Consider the following 25,261-nt stretch of genomic DNA (forward strand, 5'->3'; position numbering starts at 1 on the left):
TCAGCACTGAATCCTTAATATTTGGTCTGGAGGTTGCATTGAGTAAAAATACATTTGCACAAGTGAAAAGCATGATTTCAGAGTGAAAGTGTCATGCACAAAAATATGTTAATACCGGTATGTTAAATTTTACATTAACAATTAAAGGTCAAATATAAATTATAATAGATCTGCCCTAAGCATCAAATGATCTTCTTATGAGTATATCTTTGTCCAGCATAGAGGGATTTTCTAATTTTGCAGAAGTGATCAGCATGTGTTGTTTGTGTGTTCTACTTTGTTACCCTAATCAAAGTCTAAGGTCGGGATTCACAATCAAATAAGAAATAAATCATGAGCACTATGGCCTGAGTATTTTTTGTCTTGCAAAAAAATGAAATTTAGATTATTGGGTAGTGCTGTTGACTATTGGGTACCTTTTGTTTTGGATAGGAACTAGATGCTATATATAAAGGATTGTTTAAATTAATATATGTTCAATGTTTTAGAAAAGTGTTCTAAATGTTACTTTTATATTTTGGATTTTAGGCAATGAAACTGTGTTCTGCATCTACATTTATTATTCGCATGCTATTCAATCAATATATAAACATCATTGATTAAGAACTTTGAATCTTTGTGAAATTTATTTGTTCACATCACATTATAATGCCATGTTAACATTCTTAATATTTTTCGTTTCAGGGTGGAACACTAGTGGTAAGTTAATATATATCTTAATGTATTACATACGTTTTTGATTGTGTTCAATTTCTATGTTCTTTGTCTGAGCACTCAAAACAAAAATGTCAATAACCTTGGAAAACATTAATCTATTGCTAATACGTTTGTTGTCCATCTGTTTGATTACATAATATTTTAGCACAGCGGCCCGCTGTGCCTGGACTTCAAAATTTAATTAGCCACGACGCATGTTTTTCCGGTCATGCTGCCGCAACGCTTAAAATATGACAGGCGCATGTAAGATCTGATCTGAATGTTGCTGCATTCATTCGGCCTACAACCAATCAAAACACGCACGCGCCTATTAGCTGTGTTTGCATAATTGGCTTTTAAGACATGTGAAAGATTAACGGGTAGTTTAAGGGGTCAATTATGGTGTTTGTTCCAAAATAATGGTAAAAATGATCGATTGTTCCCTCTACACGAATCTAAATAGCAATTTGATGTATGCTCAATGTGTTTGTTTGTGCTATTTTAATTGTTTAGGAATATTTCAGCTTTGTTTTAAACATTTACAGAAATTGAAGTCTGCTGCAGTTGTGTGTAATTTGAAGTAGTTTTAACAAATATCTATTCAATGTTTCAGGAAAATGAAACTCAATTTTACTTTTATATATTGGATTTTAGGCGACGGCGATGTGTTCTGCTGCAACATTGATGGAAAGTATACTATTCTATCAATATAGAAACATCATTGATAAAGAATTTTGAATCTGTTCGAAATTTTAATAACATTATATGCCTAGTTTGTCAGCCATAAATGTTTCCATATTTTGATACTGACAATGACAAATCTTCACTCTGTTTATTATGATCCTTACTGAGTATAAACTTATTTTGAATTTCAAATAATACCACTGGTTGCATGTAAAACATATACCTGTACATCAAAGGTCAAGGTAACACTTAGAGGTCAAAGGGTAAATAAAAAAAATCCTGTCTCAGCAATAACTTAGATATATATTGATGGATTTAAATACAAGATGACCTGAAAGGCCCAAAGTCGCTCACCTGAGATAACAAAATATTATTGGGACAAATCTTCTGACCAAGTTTCATGAAGATCGGAAAATAAATGTGGCCTCTAGTGTTAAGGTTTTACTATAGCCATATAAGGAAAAATGCCCCACCCCCTGGTAGCCATGTTTTTCAACCAACTGGCATCAGTTTTGAACTCGTCCAAGATATTATCGGGAGGAATCTTCTGACCAAGTTTCATGAAGATCGGATAGTAAATGAGGCCTCTAGAGTGTTAACAAGATTTTACTATAGCCATATTAGGAAAAATGTCCCGCCCCTTGGAAGCCATGTTTTTCAAGCAAACATAATTATTTTCGAACTCATCCAAAATATCATTGAGACCAATCTTCTGACCAAATTTCATGAAGATTAGACAATAAATGTGGCCTCTAGAGTGTTAACAAGGTTTTACTATAGCCATATATATAGCCATATATGGAAAAATGCCCCGCCCCTGGTGACCATGTTTTTAAAGCAACCAAAACCATTTTCGAACTCATCCAAGATATCATTGGGACAAATCTTCTGACCAAGTTTCATGATGATCGGAAAATAAATGTGACCTCTAGAGTGTTAACAAGGTTTTACTATAGCCATATAAGGAAAAACGCCCCGCCCCCGTTGTGGCCATGTTTTTCAACCAACCGGCATCATTTTCAAACTCGTCTAAGATATTATTAGGATGAATATGACTATAAATGTGGCCTTTAGAGTGTTAAAATTTTTTACTATAGCCATATAAGGAAAAATGCCCCGCCCATTGGCAGCAATGTTTTTCAAGCAAAGGTTACCATTTTCAAACTCATTTAAGATATAATTGAGACAAATCTTCTGACCAAGTTTCATGAAGATCGGAAAATAAATGTGGCCTCTAGAGTGTTAACAAGGTTTTACTATAGCCATATAAGGAAAAATGCCCCGCCCCTGGCGGCCATGTTTTTCAACCAACCGGCATCATTTTCATACTCGTCCAAGATAATTATGGGATGAATCTTCTGACCAAGTTTCATGAAGATTCGACAACTAATGTGGTCTCTAAAGTGTAAACAAGATTTTACTATAGCTATATATAGCCATATAAGAAAAATGCCCCGCCCATTGGCCGCCATGTTTTTCAAGTAAAGGTTACCATTTTCAAACTCATTTAAGATATAATTGAGACAAATCTTCTGACCAAGTTTCATGAAGATCGGAAAATAAATGTGGCCTCTAAAGTGTTAACAAGGTTTTACTATAGCCATATAAGGAAAAATGCCCCGCCCCTGGCGGCCATGTTTTTCAACCAACCGGCATCATTTTCAAACTCGTCCAAGATAATTTTGGGATGAATCTTCTGACCAAGTTTCATGAAGATTCGACAACTAATGTGGTCTCTAAAGTGTAAACAAGATTTTACTATAGCTATATATAGCCATATAAGAAAAAATGCCCCGCCCCTTGGCCGCCATGTTTTTCAAGTAAACGTAACAATTTTCGTACTTGTCCAAGATATCATTGAGTCCAATCTTCTGACCAAATTTCATGAAGATTGGACAAAAAATGTGGCCTCTAGAGAGTTAACAAGGCAAATGTTGATGGCGCACGACGGACGACGGACAAAGGGCGTTCACAAAAGCTCACCATGAGCACGTTGTGCTCAGATGAGCTTAAAATGTGCACAAATGTAAGCCATAGTAAGGCAATTTGTCAGGTATAACGCTCTACATACTTCAAAGGTCAAGGTGAAACCTAGAGGTCTAAGGTCAAAAATGAAAGCAATACTGCAATGTGGAGGCATCTGTGTCCTGGACATGTCTTGTTCTACACATGTGTTTGGTAACATTTTGGGCTGTGTAATTGACTACATTTTCTTGATAAGCTATTCATAGACATACATTATTTAGGTGAAATGTTATCATGAACATTAATGACATCACATCAGGTCAGAACTTTTAGTATTTAAGTTTAAGTTTTTAGCTTTAAGGATCACCTTTTGTCCGTCGTCCGTCGTGCGTCCGTCGTTCGTCGTCAACATTTTAACTTGTGAACACTCTAGTGGCCACATTTATTGTCTGATCTGCATGGAACTTGGTCAGAAGATTTGTCCCAATGATATCTTGGTCGAGTTTGAAACTGGGTCATGCTGGGTCAAAAACTAGGTCACTAGGTCAAAAAAAGAAAAAAACTTGTGAACACTGTAGAAGTCACAGTTTATGTCCAATCTGAATGTAATTTTGTCAATTTTTTTGTCTTAACGATATGTTGGTTGAGTTCAAAAATGGTTCCGTTCCGTTAAAAAACATGGCCGTCAGGGGGCGAGGCAGTATTTCTAAGATGGCTATAGAGAAACCTTGTGAACACTCTAGAAGTAACAATTTTTGCCCAATCAGCATGAAACTTGGTTAAAATATTGGTTTTATTGATATCTCAAACGAGTTCGAAAATGGTCCAGATCGGTCAAAAAACATGGCCGCCAGGGGGCGAAGCAATTTTCTCTATATGTATATAGTGACCCTACAAGTCACAGGTTTTTCCCAATATTCATGAAATTAGGTCAGAATATTTGTTTCCTGGATACGACGGTTGAGTTCGAAAATGGTTCGGATCGGTAAAAAATATTGCCGCCGGGGGGGGGGGGGGGGTCTTTTTCCTTATATTTATATAGTAAAAAAGCTTGTGAACACTCTAGAAGTCACATTTTTTGTCATAATCATCATGAAATTTGGTCAAAACATTGGTTATGTGGATATCTCGGACGAGTTTAAAAATGGTCGTGATCAGTGCAAAAAACATGGTCGCCAGGGTTTGGGGCAGTTTTCTCTCTATGTATATAGTGAAAACATGTGAACAGTCTAGAAGACAAATTTTTCGCCCAATCTTCATGAAATTTGGTCAGAACATTTATTTCCTGAATACGACGGTTGAGTTCGAAAATCGCTCGGATCGGTAAAAATAACATGGCCGCCAGGGGGTGGTTCTTTTTTATGCCCCCTTTCGATGAAAAGGGGGTATAAAGTTTTCGCACTGTCCGTCAGTCTGTCAGTCTGTCTGTCAGTCTGTTTGTCAGTCTGTCTGTCAGTCAGTCTGTCTGTCTGTCAGTCTGTCACACTTTTCGTGTTCGCTCTCTAATTAAAATAGTTTTCATCCGATCTTTACCAAACTTGCTCTGAAGTTGTATCTAGACAATATCTAGGTCAAGTTCGAATATGGGTCATGCCGGGTCAAAAACTAGGTCACGGGGTCACTAAGTGCATTTCAAGGATTTAGCATGGTGCCCGCTCTCTAATTGAAGTAGTTTTCATCTGATCTTTACCAAACTTGGTCAGAAGTTGTATCAAGACAATATCTAGGTCAAGTTCGAATATGGGTCATTACGGGTAAAAAACTAGGTCAAGGGGTCACTTAGTGCATTTGAAGGATTGAGCATGGTGTCCGCTCTCTAGTTTTTTATGCTCCCTTAGGAGGGCATATAGCGATCGCACTGTCCGCCCTTCTTTCCGTCCGTCTGTCCGTCATTCCGTTTGTCTGTCCGTCACACTTTGCGTTTAGATTTCGAAAAATGCTAATAATTTCTATGTCCCTTCAGATGTAACATTCATATTTAGTATGCATGTGTATATGGACAAGACCTTTCCATACGCACACACATTTTGACCCGTTGACCTTGACCTTGAACTTGGGGTCAACGTTTAGGTTTCCAAAAATGCGTTTAGGTTTCGAAAAATGCTCATAATTTCTATCAAAGCATTTATCAAGGGCATATGTCATCCTATGGAGACAGCTCTTGTTTCTTATATTTATATATTAAAAAAGCTTGTGAACACTCTAGAAGTCACATTTTTTGTAAAATCATCCTGAAACTTGGTCAAAACATTGCTTTTATGGTTATCTTGGTTTGAAACAAGTCGTGATCAGTGAAAACACATGGCCGCCAGGGGGTGGGGCAGTTTTCTCTATATGTATTTAGTGAAAACATGTGAACAGTCTAGAATACACATTTTTTGCCAAATCTTCATGACATTTGGTCAGAACATTTTTTTTCCTGGATACGACGGTTGAGTTCAAAAATGGTTTTGATCCATCTAGTAAAAGGAGATTATACGATTTTGTCAAATATTTATTATTTTATATAAAATGTGTTAAAATCCTATTAAACAAATATTTCAATATAAATTAAAATATAAGTTTAGAAAAACATGTGTCGAAAAATGCGAAATAAGCCAGATATTTAATTCTGAAATCGAAAATGTCTGTAAAGTCGAATTCGCCAGCATGTAAATCATGCATGTACGATGTGAATCTAAATTTAGTTTAACGGTTCATTTTAAATGAATGCTACGGTTATTGTAGGAAAATATGTACGAAATATCTTCGTCTCTATCGGCTCGGAGCGCTTTTTGTCTATGCTGCATTTTATGAAATTCGTCTTCAATGTATAATTGTTCTTGCATATTTTGTGTTATTGTTACATATTGTATCAATATATTACACTTTAACACATATAAAAAATCGTATAATCTCGCTTTAAGATGACCGCCAGGGGGAGGGTCATTTTCTTCATATTTATATACCAATAAAGCTTGTGAACACTCTAAAAGTCTTTTTTTTGCCAATAATCATGAAACTTGGTCAAAACATTGGTTTTGCTGATATGTCAAATGAGTTTGAAAATGGTCGTGATCAGTGGAAAAACATGGCCGCAAGGGGTTGGGGGAGTCTCCTCTATATGTATGTAAGAAGTATTTCCTTATATATGTTTTTTTTTACATCCGGGTATTAATCTGGCCACCAGGGTGGGTGGGGTAATTTTCTATATAGGCCTACTGTGAATACTTAGGAACACCTCATTTTTAAAGTCAGTCTTGTCATACTAATAGATTGAAATATTTGCTGAAGAGTTTTAATCTTTGTTTCTTTCTATCTAAGTCTCTCAGGTGAGCGACCCAGGGGCCTATTGGGCCTCTTGTTGGTAAATTGTTGTTTGAAATCAAGTTATTACCTCTGTAGCTTTAAGTTATACGTCGTAAATTGTTTTATCTTGTCCAGGAAATGAGTTATAATACTGCCACATAATTATGTATAAATACATTATTGAACTTGTTTTCTTAATGCGGTATGAACTGACAACTTGTGTCAGGTTTTATTTAAATGTTGTCTCTCAACGTGCTGAGCTACTCATGCTGTGCATTTGACCATAGGTTTACCACAGGTCACAAGGCCATGATCTGGGTGTCCAATCAGTCTGTACCGTTTGGTTCCCCAATCATGTCTTTTCATTCCGAATCATTTCAGGGTAATAGATCTGGTTCCCCAATCATATCTATTCAGTCCATATCGTTTGGTTCCCAAATCATTTCTATTCAGTCCGTATCGTTTTGGTTCTTAATCATGCCTATTCAGTCCATATCGTTTGAGGGTACTAGATCTGGTTTCCCAATCATGTCCATTCAGTCCGTAATCATTTGGTTCCCAAATCATGTCTATTCAGTCCGTATCGTTTGAGGGTACTAGATCTGGCTCCCCAATCATGTCTATCCAGTCCGTATGGTTTGGTTCCCCAATCATGTCTATTTTGTTCGAATCGTTTGAGGGTAATAGATGCATAAGTTGGAATTAGGATAAGTAGGATAAGCATTTGGATTGGAATTCAATATGTTAATATTCAGGGTTTCCCTAGCACAAAATTGTCTTGGCCAAAAGTTAACTTACTTTTCAAGTTGCACAGTTTTGAAGTTTGTTTGTTTTTAATGGGTATTTATGAAGGAAACGTTGTAGCCATATGAATTTTTCTTCTGCAATATTATTCAAAGAAATAATATTTTCTGGAACCACATATCTTTGCAATAATCACACGTTTGTTATATTATGTGACACAATAAAATGTTTGGTGGTAGCACTTAGTCAAACCTAAAGATATCATTCTTCATGTTTTTTATGCCCCCGGATCGAATGATCGGTGTTATATTGTTTTTGGCCTGTCTGTCATTGTATGTGTGTGTGTGTCTGTCCCAAAACTATAACCTTTGTAATAACCTTTGCAATATTGAAGATAGCAACTTGATATTTCGCATGCACATGTATCTCATGAAGCTGCACATTTTGAAAGGTGAAAGGTCAAAGGTCAAATATATGGCTTCAAAGCGCAGTAGGGGGCATTGTGTTTCACAAACACAGCTCTTGTTTGTGTCAGGATGGACCACCAATCATGGTAAGTTAATATATATCTTAATGTATTACATAATTTGTTTAGTGTGTTCGATTTCTATGTCCTTTATCTGATCTCTTAAAACAAACATTTCAATTACCAAAGAATGTTAATCTATTGCTAGTGTGTTTGTTGTCCATCCGTTTGTACACCGCAGTGGATATGCATGTGTGTATAAATATATTTATTTAGAGTACATTAAATTAATATCGGTTAAATTTTTCAGGAAATGGTATTCAATTTTACTTTTATATTTTGGATTTTAGGCGATTGAAAGCGACCTAAAGTTGAGGTGTAGTCTTATAGACTATCTTCGAAATACGGTAAATTTTCTTGATTAGCTAATCATGGACGTTATTTTGGTGAAATGTTATCATTAACATTAATGACATCACATAAAGTCAGAACTTTTAGTATTTACGTGTACGTTTTTTGGTATATTTGGTAATTTTGATTTGTTTGAAAGCATGGTATACATCTATGGCTTTATGTCATACATCAATATTGTTTTGTTTTACTTGCAGAGCAAATGTGATTTTTACTTAATACTGCATTTTGAAATGACAACTTGTGTCATGTTTTATGTACATGTTGTCTCTCACCGTGCTAAGCTACTCATGGTGTGCATTTGACCACAGGTTGACCACAGGTCACAAGGCCATGGTATGGTTACCCAATCATGTCTATTAAATCCGAATCGTTTGAGGGTTCTAGATGCATAAGTTGGTATTTAGAGGATTAGCATGTAATTGAGAGGAAATCAATGATATGTTAATATTCAGGGATTTCCTTGCTAAAAATTGTATTGGAAAAATGTTCATTCACTTTTTAAGTTGCACATGGGATTATTTCGATTCTTTTTTTGGTATTTATGAAGAAAAAAAACGTTGTTGCCCAAAGGAATTTTCTTCTGCAATATAAAACAATGTGTAACTATTTTCTAATTATGCAAATGGCAGAGTATGCCCTTACATCAAAATGTATTGAGTTTTTGCTTCAATTGTGGAATATAGCTTTCAAACTTAAACAATAAAGTATTTCCGTCTGTTGAAGCGTACATCCCAAGATGCATATGAGTAATTTATCTCAGATGCTGATATCTTCGCATTATAACAATACTGTATTGCAGTATATACTAATTATTGCATAACTGTATTCAGAAACTATGGACATACATTTTTTGTTGAGTTGTATGATTGTTTGAACGTCTATCCAAAACAGTCAAAACAGAAGAAATCTTCTTCCCTCTTGAAGAGGCTCGGCTGTGGATTGTTGAAAAGGTCAAAGAAACAAGCATCTTCATCAGGTTAACACTTTTACGTTTTATTAAAAAAATTGATAGAAAAACATGATGATTTATAAACTTTGTGCCGTTTAAATGGCATGAAAACATGTTTCAAGATCATAACTTTGTTCAACACATTTTTCATTTACAAATGCTTTAAATGTTTTTTGTTGTTGTTTTGTTGGGGTTTTCGCTGAACATTATTTCAATCATAGTATAGTGGTCAGTTCACCAACTCACACTTTTTTAATGGCAGTCAGATAACCAACTCACACTTTTCTTATGGCAGTCAGTTAACCAACTAACACTTTTCTAATGGCAGTCAGTTAACCAACTCACACTTTTCTTATGGCAGTCAGTTAACCAACACACACTTTTCTTATGGCAGTCAGTTAACCAACACGCACTTTTCTTATGGCAGTAAGTTGACCAACTCACACTTTTCTTATGGCAGTCAGTTAACCAACTCACACTTTTCTTATGGCAGTCAGTTAACCAACTCACACTTTTCTAATGGCAGTCAGTTAACCAACTCACACTTTTCTTATGGCAGACAGTAACCAACTCACACTTTTCTTATGGCAGTCAGTTAACAAACTCACACTTTTCTTATGGCAGTCAGTTAACCAACACGCACTTTTCTTATGGCAGTCAGTTAACCAACACGCACTTTTCTTATGGAAGTCAGTTGACCAACTCATACTTTTCTTATGGCAGTCAGTTAACCAACTCACACTTTTCTTATGGCAGTCAGTTAACCTACTCACACTTTTCTAATGGCAGTCAGTTAACCAACTCACACTTTTTTATGGCAGACAGTAACCAACTCACACTTTTCTTATGGCAGTCAGTTGACCAACTCACACTTTTCTTATGGCAGTCAGTTAACCAACTCACACTTTTCTTATGGCAGTCAGTTAACCAACTCACACTTTTCTTATGGCAGTCAGTTGACCAACTCACGCTTTTCTTATGGCAGTCAGTTAACACACACGCACTTTTCTTATGGCAGTCAGTTAACCAACTCACACTTTTCTTATTGCAGTCAGTAGACCAACTCATACTTTTCGAATGGCAGTCTGTTAATTAACTCACACTTTTCTTATTGCAGTCAGTTGACCAACTCACACTTTTCTAATGGCAGTCAGTTAGCCAAGTCACACTTTTCCTGGGTTGGCTAGTTTACCAGTATTTAACGCCCATAACAGACCACTGCCCTACTCCAAGCACAGGTATGGGTAGAATGGCAGTAGAAAAGATTGCATGACCGATACCGACACAATTGATGTGGCCAGGGCGGGGATCAAACCCTGAATTGTCACATTTGTAGGCCATCACTTGACCAAATAAGGATGAAGTTTGTGTGGCAAGCACGAACAAAGTAGCATTCAACATATTTTGAGGACAACCTTTTCATTTGCAGAATAAAAGTGCTTAAGCTCTATCTTCTAAGTTAAAAATTATGTCACGCAATATTCTGATGTCATCAAAATTACATTGTCATTGAAAACATATGTACAACTAACGTGACTGTGTTTTTAAGCAATGTGGCCTTGAAGCAAAGATGTGAGAGAGAGGTTAATGCTGTGGCAGGATCGTTTTGCTATTTGTGCATGGGTTGAATAGTAGTGTGGTCCAAATAAAAGAATCAAACATTGGCTTTGGTGGTTGAAATTTTTTAGCCACGATTTTTACCATTTTGACATAGCATTTTCGGGTATCTTATTTTGTAATAAAAAAGAATACGTTAACCACAATTAGAACAAATAATTGTTTTGTATCAATTTACTATTTTATGAACCTTCGCCAAAGGCGGAACGATCAAATATTTGTGTTGTCTGTTCATCTGTCTGTCACACAACTGTTAAGGGCTATAACTCAGAAACTATGTAAAATATCTTATATGTCTAAAGTAAAACCTTGTTGACACTCTAAAAGTCACATTTATAGTCTAGTCTTTATTGAAAATTGGTCAGAACATTTTTGTCATTATATCTTGGATAGGTTCGAAAATGGTCACAGTCTGTTTAAAAGCATTGCAACCAAGGGGCGGGGCATTTTTTGGCTATAGTTAAACCTTGTTTACACTCTAAAAGTTACATTTATATTTCAATCTTCATGAAACTTGGTCAGAACAGTTGTTCTAATTATATCTTTGGCTGCACAGAACAGGTAAACTCCTTTGTATCCCAGGTGAGCGACTTTTGGCCTCTTTGCCCTCTAGTTTTATTTGAAGTAACTTTTCAGGGCTATATATCAGATACCATGCAAGACTTCAACATGAAACTTCATGGGTGTATTGATATTGAAAATGAGAAGTGCTATGCTTAAGAACCATAACCTTTCACTTAAATAAGAGTTATTGCCCTTGGTTGTTTGTGTATGATGGATTTGTCAGGGCTATATTTCAGATATGACACATTTCAATATGAAACTTCAAGGGTGTGTACAAAACAATTGGAAGAAGTGCCACGCTAAAGTACCATTACACTACACTTTCTTAAATAAGAGTTATTGCCCTTTGTTGTTTTTGTATGATGTAACTTTTCAAGGCTATATCTCAGATGCACTACAAAATTTCAATATGAAACTGCATGGGTGTATAGATATCAATAAGCAGAATTGCAATGCATAAATGCAATTAATCTACAACTTATTATGTTTTATGATTATTCCGTTTATCAAGGGATTTGCACCCATCCATAAACAAAATTAATTTGGCGGGGTATATCAAATCAACAAATTTGCTTGCTGTTTCTTCTTTTAGTTGAATGCTTGTCATTTCGTGCAGGTTTTATGTATAAATCGTATTACCACCTGCACATTGGCTCATACTGATGGGTCTATCGTGTGGATTGTAATGCAAAAGCCATTGGTAACTTGTTTCAAATAAGAGTATAATTGATTGCAACAAGGATTTATATTCATTTAATGTTTTAGGAGTTCACTTATTCCTATTTAAAAGAAAGCATCTTGACAAGTACACCATAAGGTACATCTGACTATTAACATGTGTTCATTGCATGCAGGAATTGGCAACGTAAAAGCCCTTAAAGGCAGCAACTCCTTATGAAAAACTTGCATTGACCTTAAGTTCAATGGAGAGCATACAAAGTGGTCAGGGGTTATATCTGACTTATTATACCAGAAGTTAGAAAGAAGCATTCAATCACAATCTGACAAGGCTGAAATTTAATAGCAAGTGGCATAATCACATCATTTCCATATTACCTGTATGGAAAGTACAGTACTGTTTGAAGTGCTGGCTATTCAAGCGTTAAACAATCCTTTGCATGTGCATATGGTTTATAATCAGGATACCATTGATAGACATGCCAAATTACAGCTTGATTTTAAACCTGTTATTATGATGGAGAATAACTTCCCTAGTGTAAATTTATTTTAATTTTAATCATAACAAAATATGTAAGCTTCTGCATAATGTCAGCATAACTCAAAAAGAACGGAATACAGCCCCTGTTTTATGCCCCCCCCCCCACCCATATAGTGATCGCACTGTCCGTCTGTCTGTCCGTCTGTCTGTCTGTCCGTCACACTTTTTTGAAAAATGCTCATTACTTCTATGTCGCTTCAGATGTTACCTTCATATTTGGTATGAATGTGTATACGGACAAGGCCTTTTTTTTACCCCTTTTATCATGAATTTGAACTTAGGGTCTCCGTTTAGGTTTGGAAATCTGCGTTTAGATTTCGAAAAATGCTCATAACTTCTATGTCGCTTCAGATGTAACCTTCATATTTGGTATGCATGTGTAAATGGATAATGCCTTTCCACACGCACGTAAATTTTTACCCCTTTCACCTTGACCTTGAACTTAGGGTCCACGTTTCGGTTTCAAAATCTAAGTTTAGAATTCGAAAAATGCTCAAAACTTCTATGTCGCTTCAGATGTAACCTTCATATTTGGTATGCATGTGCATATGGACAAGGCCTTTCCATACGCACACAAATGTTTACCCCTTTCACCTTGACCTTGAACTTATGGTCTGCGTTTAGGTTTCGAAATCTGCGTATAAGTTTCAAAAAATGCTCATAGCTTCTATGTCGCTTCAGATGTAACCTTCATATTTAGTATGCATGTGTATATGGACAAGGCCTTTCCATACGCACACAAGGCCTTTCAATACGCACACACATTGTTACTCCTTACACCTTGACCTTAGGGTCTGCGTTTAGGTTTCGAAATCTGCGTTTAGGTCTCGAAAAATGCTCATAACTTATATGTCGCTTCAGATGTAACCTTCATATTTGGTTTGCATGTGTATGTGGACAAGGCCTTTCCATACGCACACAAATGTTTACCCCTTTCATCTTGACCTTGAACTTAGGTTCAACTTTTAGGTTTCGAAATCTGCGTTTAGGTTTCGAAAAATGCTCATAACTTTAATGTCACTTCAAATATAACCTTCATGTTTGGTATGCATGTGTATATGGACAAGGCCTTTCCATACGCACACAAATTTTTACCCCATTCACCTTGACCTTGAACTTAAGGTCCGCGTTTAGGTTTCGAAATGGGAGTTAAGGTTTAGAAAAATACTCATAACTTCTATGTCGCTTCAGATGTAACCTTCATATTTGATATGCATGTGTATATTGACAATGCTTTTCCATACGCACATACATCTTTACCCCTTTCACCTTGACCTTGAACTTAGGGTCAGCGTTTAGGTTTCAAAATCTGCGTATAGATTTGAAAAATGCTCATACCTTCTATGTCGCTTCAGATGTAACCTTTATATTTGGTAGGCATGTGTATGTGGGCAAGACCTTTCCATACGCACACAAATTTATACCCCTTTCACGTTGACCTTCAACTTAGGTCCGCGTTTAGGTTTAGAAATATGCGTTAGGTTGATAAAAAATGCTCATATCTTCTATGTTGCTTCAGATGTAACATTTATATTTGGTATGCATGTGTAAGGCCTTTCCATACGCATCTACATTTTTACCCCTTTCACCTTGACCTTGAACTTAGGGTACGCGTTTAGGTTTCGAAATCTGCGTATGTAGTGACAAAGTTACAGTTTGGGGCATCGGTGTTGTGTGAACACATTTGTATGCACCTGAAGGAGGACATTTAGTGATCGGACTGTCCGTCCGTCTGTCCGTCTGCCTTTCCGTCTAACTTTGCGTTTAGGTTTCGAAAAATGCCCATAACTTCTATGTCGCTTCATATAGCAACTTGATATTTGGCATGCATGTGTATCTCATGGAGCTGCATTTTTTGAGTGGTGAAAGGTCAAGGTCATCATTCAAGGTCAAAGGTCAAATATATGGCTTCAAAGCGGCGTAGAAAGGGGCTTTGTGTTTCTGACAAACACATCTCTTGTTTCAAATGTTTTTTTCGAAGTGCGGAATCAAATGTCAATACTACAAACTACATGACTTGTATTCACATGTTGCCCATTAACTGTTGAATTCGCAAAGGTGACTTTGCTCTAAAGGGTCATGTTTTTTCATTCCAGGCTTGTTCACCTTTCATAAACCTAAAATGGATACCATGGATTTTTTTCCATATTTGGATCACCAATCCCATTACTGGTAAACTAGTTGGAGACAATGGCTTTTAGTGTCATTTCATTCATAAGTCAGTTTCATTTTATGTTTGATCTCTAACTATCTCATTTCTGGATACATTTTGCAACATCTCGGCTGAAATCTTCTACATCATGCCTTATGTGTCACATGCCAATCTTACTATGTACCTTCAATGTCACATTCAGTGGACCAAATTAAACAAGAGCTGTCAGAGGACAGCGCGCTCGACTATTCGAGTGCTTGACAGTATAACGTAAGCCATCATGGGAAAATTGTTCAAATTATTCAATAAGGGCAAGGTAATAGTTCAGGTATATTTTCCACAATCTATTGAACATTTGTAAAGACATAATAGAAACTAATAAGATTTGATTTCAAGTTTGATAGCAATAGCTTGGGTGGGAAGTTTGGACGGTCCTTCAAAGTAAATAAATTAAAAAAACAACTGTAACCATGTTTTAAAGAAAAAAATATTCGTTTTGGCTTGGGAAGGGGGGGGGGGGTGAGAGGGGGGTATAATGTGGGTTTGGTCATTTATTAAACGATATTTTAAAAATAAAAAAAGGAAAAAATAAATGTTTTTTTTTTTGGGGGGGGAGGGGCAGGGATTCTGGGTTGGGGCGTGGGGTATTGTTTGGTTGAAATCCATTGTGGTATTCAGGTAAGTGTTGTTTTGTCAAAGTATTAATAAAATCTGATCATAAATAAAGAAGTTATGGCAATGTTACTAAAGTAATATGCATATTATAAGTGAAAAAAGGGCCATAGTTCTTACACAATGCTTGATACAGTTGTCTGCTCTTGTTTATAGATTGGGGTCATGTTGGTAAAGAAATAGATTGGGGTCATGTTGGTAAAGAAGTTTGCAAAATATGAAAGCAATATGTCAAGGGACAATGAAAATATTTGAGGTGTTACGCAAACTTTAACATAGATTTATCAATAATATGCATATTGTAAGTGAAAAAAGGGCCATAATTCTTAAAAAATGCTTGATACAGTTGTCTGCTCTTGTTTATAGGTTGGGGTCATGTTGGTAAAGAAGTATGCAAAATATTAAAGCAATATGTCAAGGGACAGTGAAAATATTTGGGGTGGTACGCAAACTTTAACATTTGCACGCTAACGCTAACGGGAACGGGAACGCTAACGCCGACGCCGGGTGAGTAGGATAGCTCCACTATATATATTTCATATATAATAGTCGAGCTAAAAATGATGTATTACAGTGTCAATTATAGGGCATTAAAGTATAATGCAGATTGATTTCACAATTGTGACATGGTATTTATTGAGGAATTGTATAGTTCTACCTATAATATATATGGAATGCTTATTTAATTAATTTACTCTGGTATCAATATTCATCCTTATTGCACTTTTGATATTTACCTTGTATGCAATACCCAAAAAATTTGCCATTGAAAGAAAAGATCGAATATTATTTTGTAGTTATCAGTTGGTTTGTCTGTACATCATAATATTTTCCACTAACAAGTCTGCACTCACACCCACAAACATTGAGTTTTCATCTTTGCATTAACCAAATGTTGATTTTGTACAATTTTGATATATGTTTCCAGCACCAATGGATTTCAGTGATAAATCACTGGATGCAGTCATGGCAGATAAGACGTCCTCCAATTCAGATGGTACCTAGACTTGCAGTTATATGATTCTCTATATTTATATTCAGCCCTTTGGTTGAACGAGTATTATTTTACCATAGTAAACTAATGATTGATAAGTGCTTTTCAACACTGAGCAAAACCTAGCTTGGTCAAACTGAATTGGTTGGTGTGTAGACAACACACAAGTCCGACAAAATATAGCTGGTTTTAGTTTATAATTGGGTTATATGTTGATAGGTTGACAGCTCATTAAGCCAGTACCAACAGTCCTGGTTTGATTATCCTTGAAGCTAGTTGTTTTCTAGTTGCAGTTGGATCTGATCAAATGATGCTGGAAGTGATAACGTTGCAAGAGTTGGCTGGCAACTGGACAGTCTCTTCTCGGCTCACTGGGTTTCTTAAGATCAGTAATGAGCAACTAAAGTCTAAAGAGATTATTGCTGTAAGTCTTTTTAATACCTTTAAATTGAATCATTGTCACTATGATTCTAAACAAGTGTTTCAAATGGAAATGTACAGCAACCATTACATTATTAGATAGGGACATATTTTAATTGTTTAAATTACTAATAATGAATAAAAGATTATACATTACAGGCCAAGTTTTACATTGTTAACGGGCTGCTTAACCCAAGATTACATGGTTTACGGGCTACTCAAGTTTGAAGAGTAATTGAAACATGAATGAGCTATTTCCAGATGGCTACAATGCATGTTTCACATCACAAAATACTGAATGTTTTTGTTTGATAAGTATCAATTGGCTATACAAATGTGCTGCATCTGTATAATAAATTGACAATTTAAACGACTTAAGTGTTTAGTAGCAAACCCTGGATATTGTGATTTCATATTAGCTAAAATACTTTTTCTGTTGATGTTCTACAAATGGTTCATCGTTAAAATGTGTTTCTCTTGTATTTGGGTTCCTTTATTAAACCAAGATCAATTAATGGTACTTCCATTTCAGAGGCCTCTGTAATTTGTAATTACCTGTGTTCTATGGTCTCAGCATGGCACTGTGCAGTGCCCTTATTCACCAAATAATTATACGACTTAATTATAATTATACAGTTTAAGAATGAAGAATATTCTGTAAATTGGAATATTCGAGAATTTCTTAAATGTTAACTTTGTATTAACCACATCTGTCTACATAATTCTATACAGAGAATTTAGTGTTAATGACATTTTCACCAATGGCAGCCTGATTTTTTTAAAAAGCTGAACGTATTTTTCTTCGTTCAATGTGCATTCTTTATTCTTTCGTCTAAGAATTCTTTGATGAATACGGGCCCTTGTGAGACTTTTCGTATTGGCTGTGTGATGTGTTCTCAGGATGGCACAGTGCTGTTAACGCTGGCCGTGATTGCCTGGCTCAGAAAGCACTACGGGCACCGTCAAGATGAGTGGGAGATTATTGAGACCAAAGCAGTCATGTGGCTCGGCCAGCAGGGCTTGCAGAGACCAGTCGAGGAGCTGATAACGCTGGTCACAGAGAAAATGCTGACTGCTTGAAATCAGAGACAAAATAACAATATCATACAAAAGTTATGATGTAACTTCTACTGATTGATTGAGAAGCTTACAACTCGGGTTGGACAGTAAATTGTGGGCCATTATGGACACATCATATGTTCAATATTCAACATTTGGAGTTAAAATACTTAGAAGTAGTACTAGTACTGGATGTTGTAACTGAATAGTGGAATAATTATTTAAAAATCACGATAAAAACTGTATTTGTATTAGGGAGTTGATGTTTTCCATGAATTTCTGTCCTTAAGTTGTCCTTATTGATTGTTTTTCTCTCAAAATTTATATTTTCATTGTAATTTGGTTAAGGGTACTTACTATCATGCATCTTTTTACGACCATTGACCTCTGACATATTGGCATGCAAGGTGTATTTCAGACATGCCAGTGACGGTTCTAGTGTATTCTGATGTTATAACGTAATACATGTGCAACAATTCCGTATTGTTTAATGGTAAATCCTAAAGGCCGTAAGGGAATATGTCAAGCATATTCTATTAAAATTATTATGTTTCTCCTTGTCAAAATCGTTATTGTTCTCTATACGTATTTTTTTTAGAAATGTCATTTCATTGAATTTAGTTATGAAATTTCATTTAACTTACTAAAATATATACATAATAATATTGATTTGGTTACCTACTATAGTATACTGATACGTGACAATACTTTATTTATAATTATATGCATTAAAGACGATGTACTTGTGTATAAGTCTTAATAAACTGTCTGTTCTGTTCTATGAACAATGTTAGTTTGTTAGCGGATATGTTACTCCCAACTAGCTTATCAAATGTGTAAGTTATAGTTATTGAGCAGCATATTATATATTCACTTACCATAGTGTGTCATTTAATTACTTTTGAAACCTGTAACGTTTAGTACTGTTATTTTTATTTTATTTACAAACTGTTATTTCTAACATTCAACTTTAATATAATGAAATTTATTATCTTTATACTCGTCGTTTATTTACATTATTATTTGTAATAAATTCACAATTTACTATTAATGCATATATACAAATGTATCTATTTTTGTTGGTTGTTCTTTATTTTTCTGCAATCATGTGTTCAATAATTTTAGAAATTCATTTGAAATGTGTGTGACAGTAACATATGTTTCAAGAAACGAAATGTCTTTGAAAATGTGTTCAACGTTTTCTTGTTCATTTAAAGCATTTTAAACAAATTCAGTTTGGAGATTAGCTTTGATAAATCCAATGGAACATGTAAAATAACGGCAGGTGGTTGCAAGGATAACTATATCTACTCAATATTTAACTAAGTTTGAATCAGATCTTCATTAAACTTAGTGATGATTTTTAAGGGCATATATTTTCAGCCAAGTACTCTTACCAGCCAGAATGAGATCGCCTGACGGTCAGTGTCACTGTTGTTAAAAATAGAAAAACTTTGTCTGCTCAATAACATAAGTTTGCATAGAGATATTGCATTACAATTATGCATTTAGTTGACGTACATGGAGACTTGGGATTGCATTTGGGACAAGTTGTGTAAAGTTGATGGTTGTTAAAAAAAGAAAATCGACAATCATTTGGTTCACCAATCTTAATTAACTTTTGTATACAGCAAGCTTGCATGGACACGAAGATGGTGATTATTAATTTTATTTTTTTTTTTGGGGGGGGGGGAGGCTTGTGGGTCAACATCTTTTATATAAAAAAATGGCTTTGTTAATTAAAACATACTTTTTTAGGCTCAATTAATTAAGTTTGTGAGAGGTATTGCATTGAACTTGTGTGTAGGTAGCTTTCTCTGCTGATCTAGCACAGGGTTGTATTTGGGACAAGTGAGGTCAAGGTCACTATCACAAAAGATAGAAAGAAAAATAGTTTGTTTTTAATTTCTTAAGTTGCAAGGATGTCTTGATTAAAAAATGTGTGTGTATATAGCTTTCATGCAAACCTTTTCAGAGATTGCACACTTCTGTTAATTATATGAGATTTATAAGTATGGTGTCGAAAACCTGACATGTTTCTTGTTGTCTTCGTTATTTTCTGTGTCACCATTTGTGCAATATATCCTTTACAGATGAATGTAACCCAGACCCTTTAAATGGCGTACTTTTTTGCATGTTGACTCTTGTTCCCGTAAATGTCTAATTTACAATAGTTGTTTGCATTTATTATACATTTACTTATATATGCGCACTCACTAATAGACATTTTTCATGTTTTTTTAGTTGTATCTTTTTTATCAGACTGCCAGTGCACAAAGTTCTCATGGTGAGCTTTTGTGATCGCTTTCTGTTTAAGGCCTGTTTTGGGTCATGTGTTTTCAAGATATGCCTTTTGGTTTGTGGACAGTTGAAAGGTCACATTTATTTCAAAATTTTGGTCAGAATATTTACCAAATGATATCGCGGTTGAGTTCGATACTAAGTAACGTGGAGTAGTAACTTTGTTAGTAAGTCAGGTTAATCAACAAATATGTGAAAACTGTAGAATCCATATTGTGTGCAAAATGTTCATAAATCTTTATTAAAAACATGTGTCCCTATGATATTCCTGCGAAATTGTGTGGTGTGGTGTCAAAAAGGTCACAAGAGAAAATTAAAGGAAAGGCTTGTGAAAACTCAAAAGGCCAAATTTATTGCCCAATCTTTCGTTATACTTTCTTTAGAACATTTGTCCCAACGATATTCGGTCTAATAAGAAACTAGAGCATGTTGGGTCAAAACTAGGTCACTAAGCTAATTTATGGAAAAAAAACGTATGAACTCAAACCTTCGTGAAACTTGGTCAGAATATATGTCTTTTTGATATTCTTACCAAATTTAAAATTCGGTCACCTTAAGTAAAAAAAATAGATTGGTACTTCCAATTTAAGAAATAATGTGTGAACCCTCTTAAGTTCATTTTTTTTTCAAATATTCATGAAACTTCATGAACTTATTTATTCTAATTAAGGCAAAATAAAGTCAAATAAAGTGCTATTTCTTTCACTTCTTTCGGTATTTAGTCATCAATTGAAAGAGGATGGTTACACATTTGAATTTTAAAAGATTAATCAAATAAACATCGGGTTCAGTATCAAAATAGTTTTCCAATGCAAACAAAACCTTAATAGTTTAAAGCGAGATTATACGATGTTTATATACATCCAAAACAAATTATACACATACATATACATGCAAAATGCAAATTATGGGGGTTCAAGTCGTAGCAATAAATGGTTTACTTTTGAATGCTCTGAAAAAGATCGACCTTTTATAATCATTTAAATTTATATAGAAAAAATAAAACAGATGGATATAGGTCGTTATTAATTAACAGTAGGACTGAATATTGTATTAAGCAAGCTAAACTAAAATATGATAATAATCAAACTAAAAAATTGCTAGAGGCCAGGTTTAAAAATGCCAAGTTTTATTGGAAAATGCTTAAACAGTCAGCTGGTTTACAAACATCAAATATAACCATGGATGTATTTGCGAATTATTTTAAAAGTATCAACTTTCCAGATAGCATGTTTTTTTTCACCCGATGAAGACGTTGTGCACTTTGTTGAAAGGTATGAACAAATGAGTTTAATATTATGTTTGAGGAATTAAATATTCCCATATCAATACAAGAAATTAACATGGCAATTTCCGAAATACCCCCGAACAAGAGTGCAGGCACTGATTTATATTTAAATGAATTTTTTATACACGGAAAAAGTATACTTACGCCGTATTTACACGTGCTATTTAATAAAATATTTATGTTAGGGTATTTTCCTACGGCATGGTCAGATGGTGTCGTGATTCCTTTAGACAAGAAAGGCAGTGTTAACGATGTCAATGATTATCGAGGTATTACACTTCTCAGCACACTATAAAATTTATTTACCAAAATATTAAATAATAGATTATCTGGTTGGGCAGAAAATTACTATGTATATATAGAAGCACGGGCGGGATTCAGGTCCCAAATGAGCACAGTTGATAATATTTTTGTTTTACATGGACTCATATCTCACATTTTAAATAATGGTTTATAGATTTTACTAAGGCATTTGACTACCGGTACGTCGTAAGGGATAATTTATGATATCAATTGATAAAGTTATTCGTGTCCTATTCTTGATATCATGAGGTCGATGTATAATGCGATTAAGTCCAAAGTCAAACATTGTAACGAAATAAGTGATAGTTACGAATGCATGCTTGGAGTGAGACAGGGTGAATGTTTGTCCCCGATTTTATTTATTTTCAATGTATTTAAATGACTTAGAGTCAGAATTTTACATTAAAGGAATAGAAGGTATTGATGTTAATACTTTTAAAATGTTCCTTTTACTTTATGCTGATGATATGATTATTTTCGGTAACACAGCAGAAGAATTACAAAAAGGATTAGATGTACTTCAATATTATTGTCAGCGCTGGAAACTTACTGTAAACACTGAAAAAAAAATCATGATTGTCAGAAAAGGTGGGCGACAAACTTCTAAACATGTTTACTATAACGGTCAACGGGTTGCTATTGAAAATAAGTTTAATTATCTCGGTATCGTTTTTACACCTGGAGGTTCCTTTTCGGAAGCACAAACTACGCTTTCAGGACAAGCATTAAAAGCAATTTTCAAAATGAATAAATCTTTACATAAATTTACTGACCTTTCTGTGAGTCACAGATTGAATCTTTTTGATAGACTTATAATGCCAATTTCGAACTACGGCAGTGAAGTTTGGGGCTTTTCTAGAGGTATGTCTATTGAACGTGTTCACATGCAATTTTGTTAACAAATCCTTGGTGTAAAACGATGTACGCAAAATGATTTTGTATATGGCGAACTTGGTCGTCTTAATTGTCAATCTGCTAGATATGTTTACATTATTAAATATTGGATCAAGTTAATTAGAACATCAGAAAATAAGTTTACTAAAAAAGTCTACTTAATGTTAGTTAATGACTGTAATGTTCATCCTAATAAAATCAACTGGTATTCACTACTTAAAGGCTTCCTTGGTAACTTAGGATTTTACGAGGCATGGTTGTTTCAGGATGTTGGAAATGACAAGATGTTCATCCCAAATGTTAAACAAAGAATAACGGATAATTTTATTCAAAACTGGAATGAGAGACTGGGCAACTCAAGCAGAGCCAATTTATATAAAAACATTGCCTTTTTTAAATTACAGCCTTATCTAGATTTGTGAACAATTAAAAAATTTCGAATTTGTTTTTCTAAACTGAGATGCTCTTCGCATAGATTGCATGTAGAAAGCGGTAGATGGGCCAAACCTCCCGTTCCTATAGGCGAAAGAATATGTCATATTTGTAACACATTAGACGATGAATTTTACTTTGTTTTAGAGTAGTAGAATATATTCAGAACTAAGATCCCAGTATATACCATTTTATTACATAAATCGACCTAACGTAATCAAAATTATTGAATTACTAACAACTGAAAATAAAACGTTGCTGCACAAATTATGCTGTTACATTTATAAATCATGTATAGTAAGGGCTAGTAATACATATGTACCCTGTTGATATATGTTCATGTTAAACGGACCTTTAAAATTTACTGTAAACAACTGTTTTTGAATGTATTTGATCATTTGTCATTATAATCTTGTAATTGAAGGTTATCTAACATTATCGTGCCTATTGATAAATGTCCTATACGACAATATGTTTGTTTGCTGTTAACTAAATGTAACGAGTTGAATTACAGCGTACATGTACACGTATTGTTCTATAACTATCAAGCATGTACAAAGAATGAATTGTGTTATTTGGTTAAGTAGAGAGTATTGTTTTATATTAAGACATAGTTTATGTAAAAAATATTAATATATGTATTGTTGCAATTGTACGTATTATTACTTTGTATAATCATGATTATTTACTCTGTAAACACTGTACGCTTAATTTGTCAACATCTGGCTTTTGGCCTTCTGGATGTTATATTCAAATAAACTTGAACTTGAAACTATATGTGTTAAATTGTAATATGTTGATAAATATATATTAGAATAACACAAAATAGGCAAGAAAAATTATACATTGAAGACGAATTTCATAAAAGGCAGCAAACACAAATAAGCGCCCCGAGCCGATTGTGACGAAGATATTTTGTACATATTTTCCTACAATAACCGAAGCATTCGTCTTTTTATGAGGATCGGAGATAGTGTTCGTGTGTTGTATTAATAGATATCGTTGCAGGGAATTAAAATGATCCATAAAAACAAAATTGTGTCTCCGTGTCGTATGAACGAATCTGCACTAAAACTAAATTTAGATTCACATCGTACATGCATGCTATACATGCTGGGGAATTCAACTGTACAGACATTTTCGATTTCAGAATTAAATATCTGGCTTATTTCGCATTTTTCAACATATGTTCTTCTTAACTTTTATTTTAATTTATATAAAAATATATGTATAATAAGTTTTTACTTATTTTATATAAATTCATAAATATTTGACAAAATCGTTTAATCTCGCTTTTAGGTTTTTCACATTGAAATATATAAGATTATCCTTTTTTGTATAAATTTTTTCACATTAAATTGGATTTATTTTTACCACTAGTTTTTAGCTCGACTATTATATATGAAATATATATAGTGGAGCTATCCTACTCACCCCGGCGTCGGCGTTTCCGTGCCGTTTCCGTTAGCGTGAAAATGTTAAAGTTTTCGTACTACACCAATTATTTTCATTGTCCCTTGACATATTGCTTTCATATTGTGCATACTGGTTACCAACATGACCCCAACCTATAAACAACAGCAGACAACTCTATCAAGCATTTTGTCATAATTACGGCCCCTTTTCCACTTAGAATATGCAGCAAATGTTAAAGTTTTCGTATTACCAAATTTATTTTCATTGTCCCTTGACATATTGTTTTCATATTTTGCATCCTTGTTTACCAACATCACCCCGACCTATAAACAAGAGCAGACAACTCTATCAAGCATTTTGTCATAAGTATTGCCCCTTTTATACTGAGAATATGCATATTATTGATAAATCTATGTTAAAGTTTGCGTACTACCCCAAATATTTCCTATATCCTTTGACATATTGCTATTATATGTTGCATACTTGTTTACCAACATGACCCCAACCTATAAACAAGAGCAGACCACTGCATCAAGCATTTTGACATAATTATGGCTCCTTTTACACTTAGATAATTGAACATTTTGCTTAAATTGCCATAACTTCTTTATTTATGATCACATTTTATTATTACTTTGACAAAACAACACTTACCTGAATACCACAATGGATTCCAGCCAAACTATACCCCACGCCCCTACCCAGAATCCCTTCCCCCCCCCCA

General features: G+C 34.6%; 1 protein-coding gene across 2 annotated transcripts in view; it reads left to right on the forward strand.

Moving 5' to 3' along the window:
• LOC127878920 (von Willebrand factor A domain-containing protein 5A-like) overlaps positions 1–23,893 on the forward strand; it is a 91,489-nt gene extending 67,596 nt beyond the window's left edge. For both annotated transcript variants that reach the window (XM_052425477.1, XM_052425479.1), the window contains exons 15-21: positions 685–699; positions 1,351–1,382; positions 8,193–8,250; positions 9,149–9,233; positions 16,359–16,427; positions 16,712–16,848; positions 17,745–23,893. In XM_052425477.1, the coding sequence (XP_052281437.1) occupies positions 685–699; positions 1,351–1,382; positions 8,193–8,250; positions 9,149–9,233; positions 16,359–16,427; positions 16,712–16,848; positions 17,745–17,924 (576 nt within the window). In that variant the 3' untranslated portion in view covers positions 17,925–23,893. The remainder of the gene's footprint in view (positions 1–684; positions 700–1,350; positions 1,383–8,192; positions 8,251–9,148; positions 9,234–16,358; positions 16,428–16,711; positions 16,849–17,744) is intronic.
• Positions 23,894–25,261: the final 1,368 nt, after the last annotated feature.

The sequence above is a fragment of the Dreissena polymorpha genome, chromosome 4, assembly GCF_020536995.1.
Source record: "Dreissena polymorpha isolate Duluth1 chromosome 4, UMN_Dpol_1.0, whole genome shotgun sequence".
NCBI lineage: Eukaryota > Metazoa > Mollusca > Bivalvia > Myida > Dreissenidae > Dreissena > Dreissena polymorpha.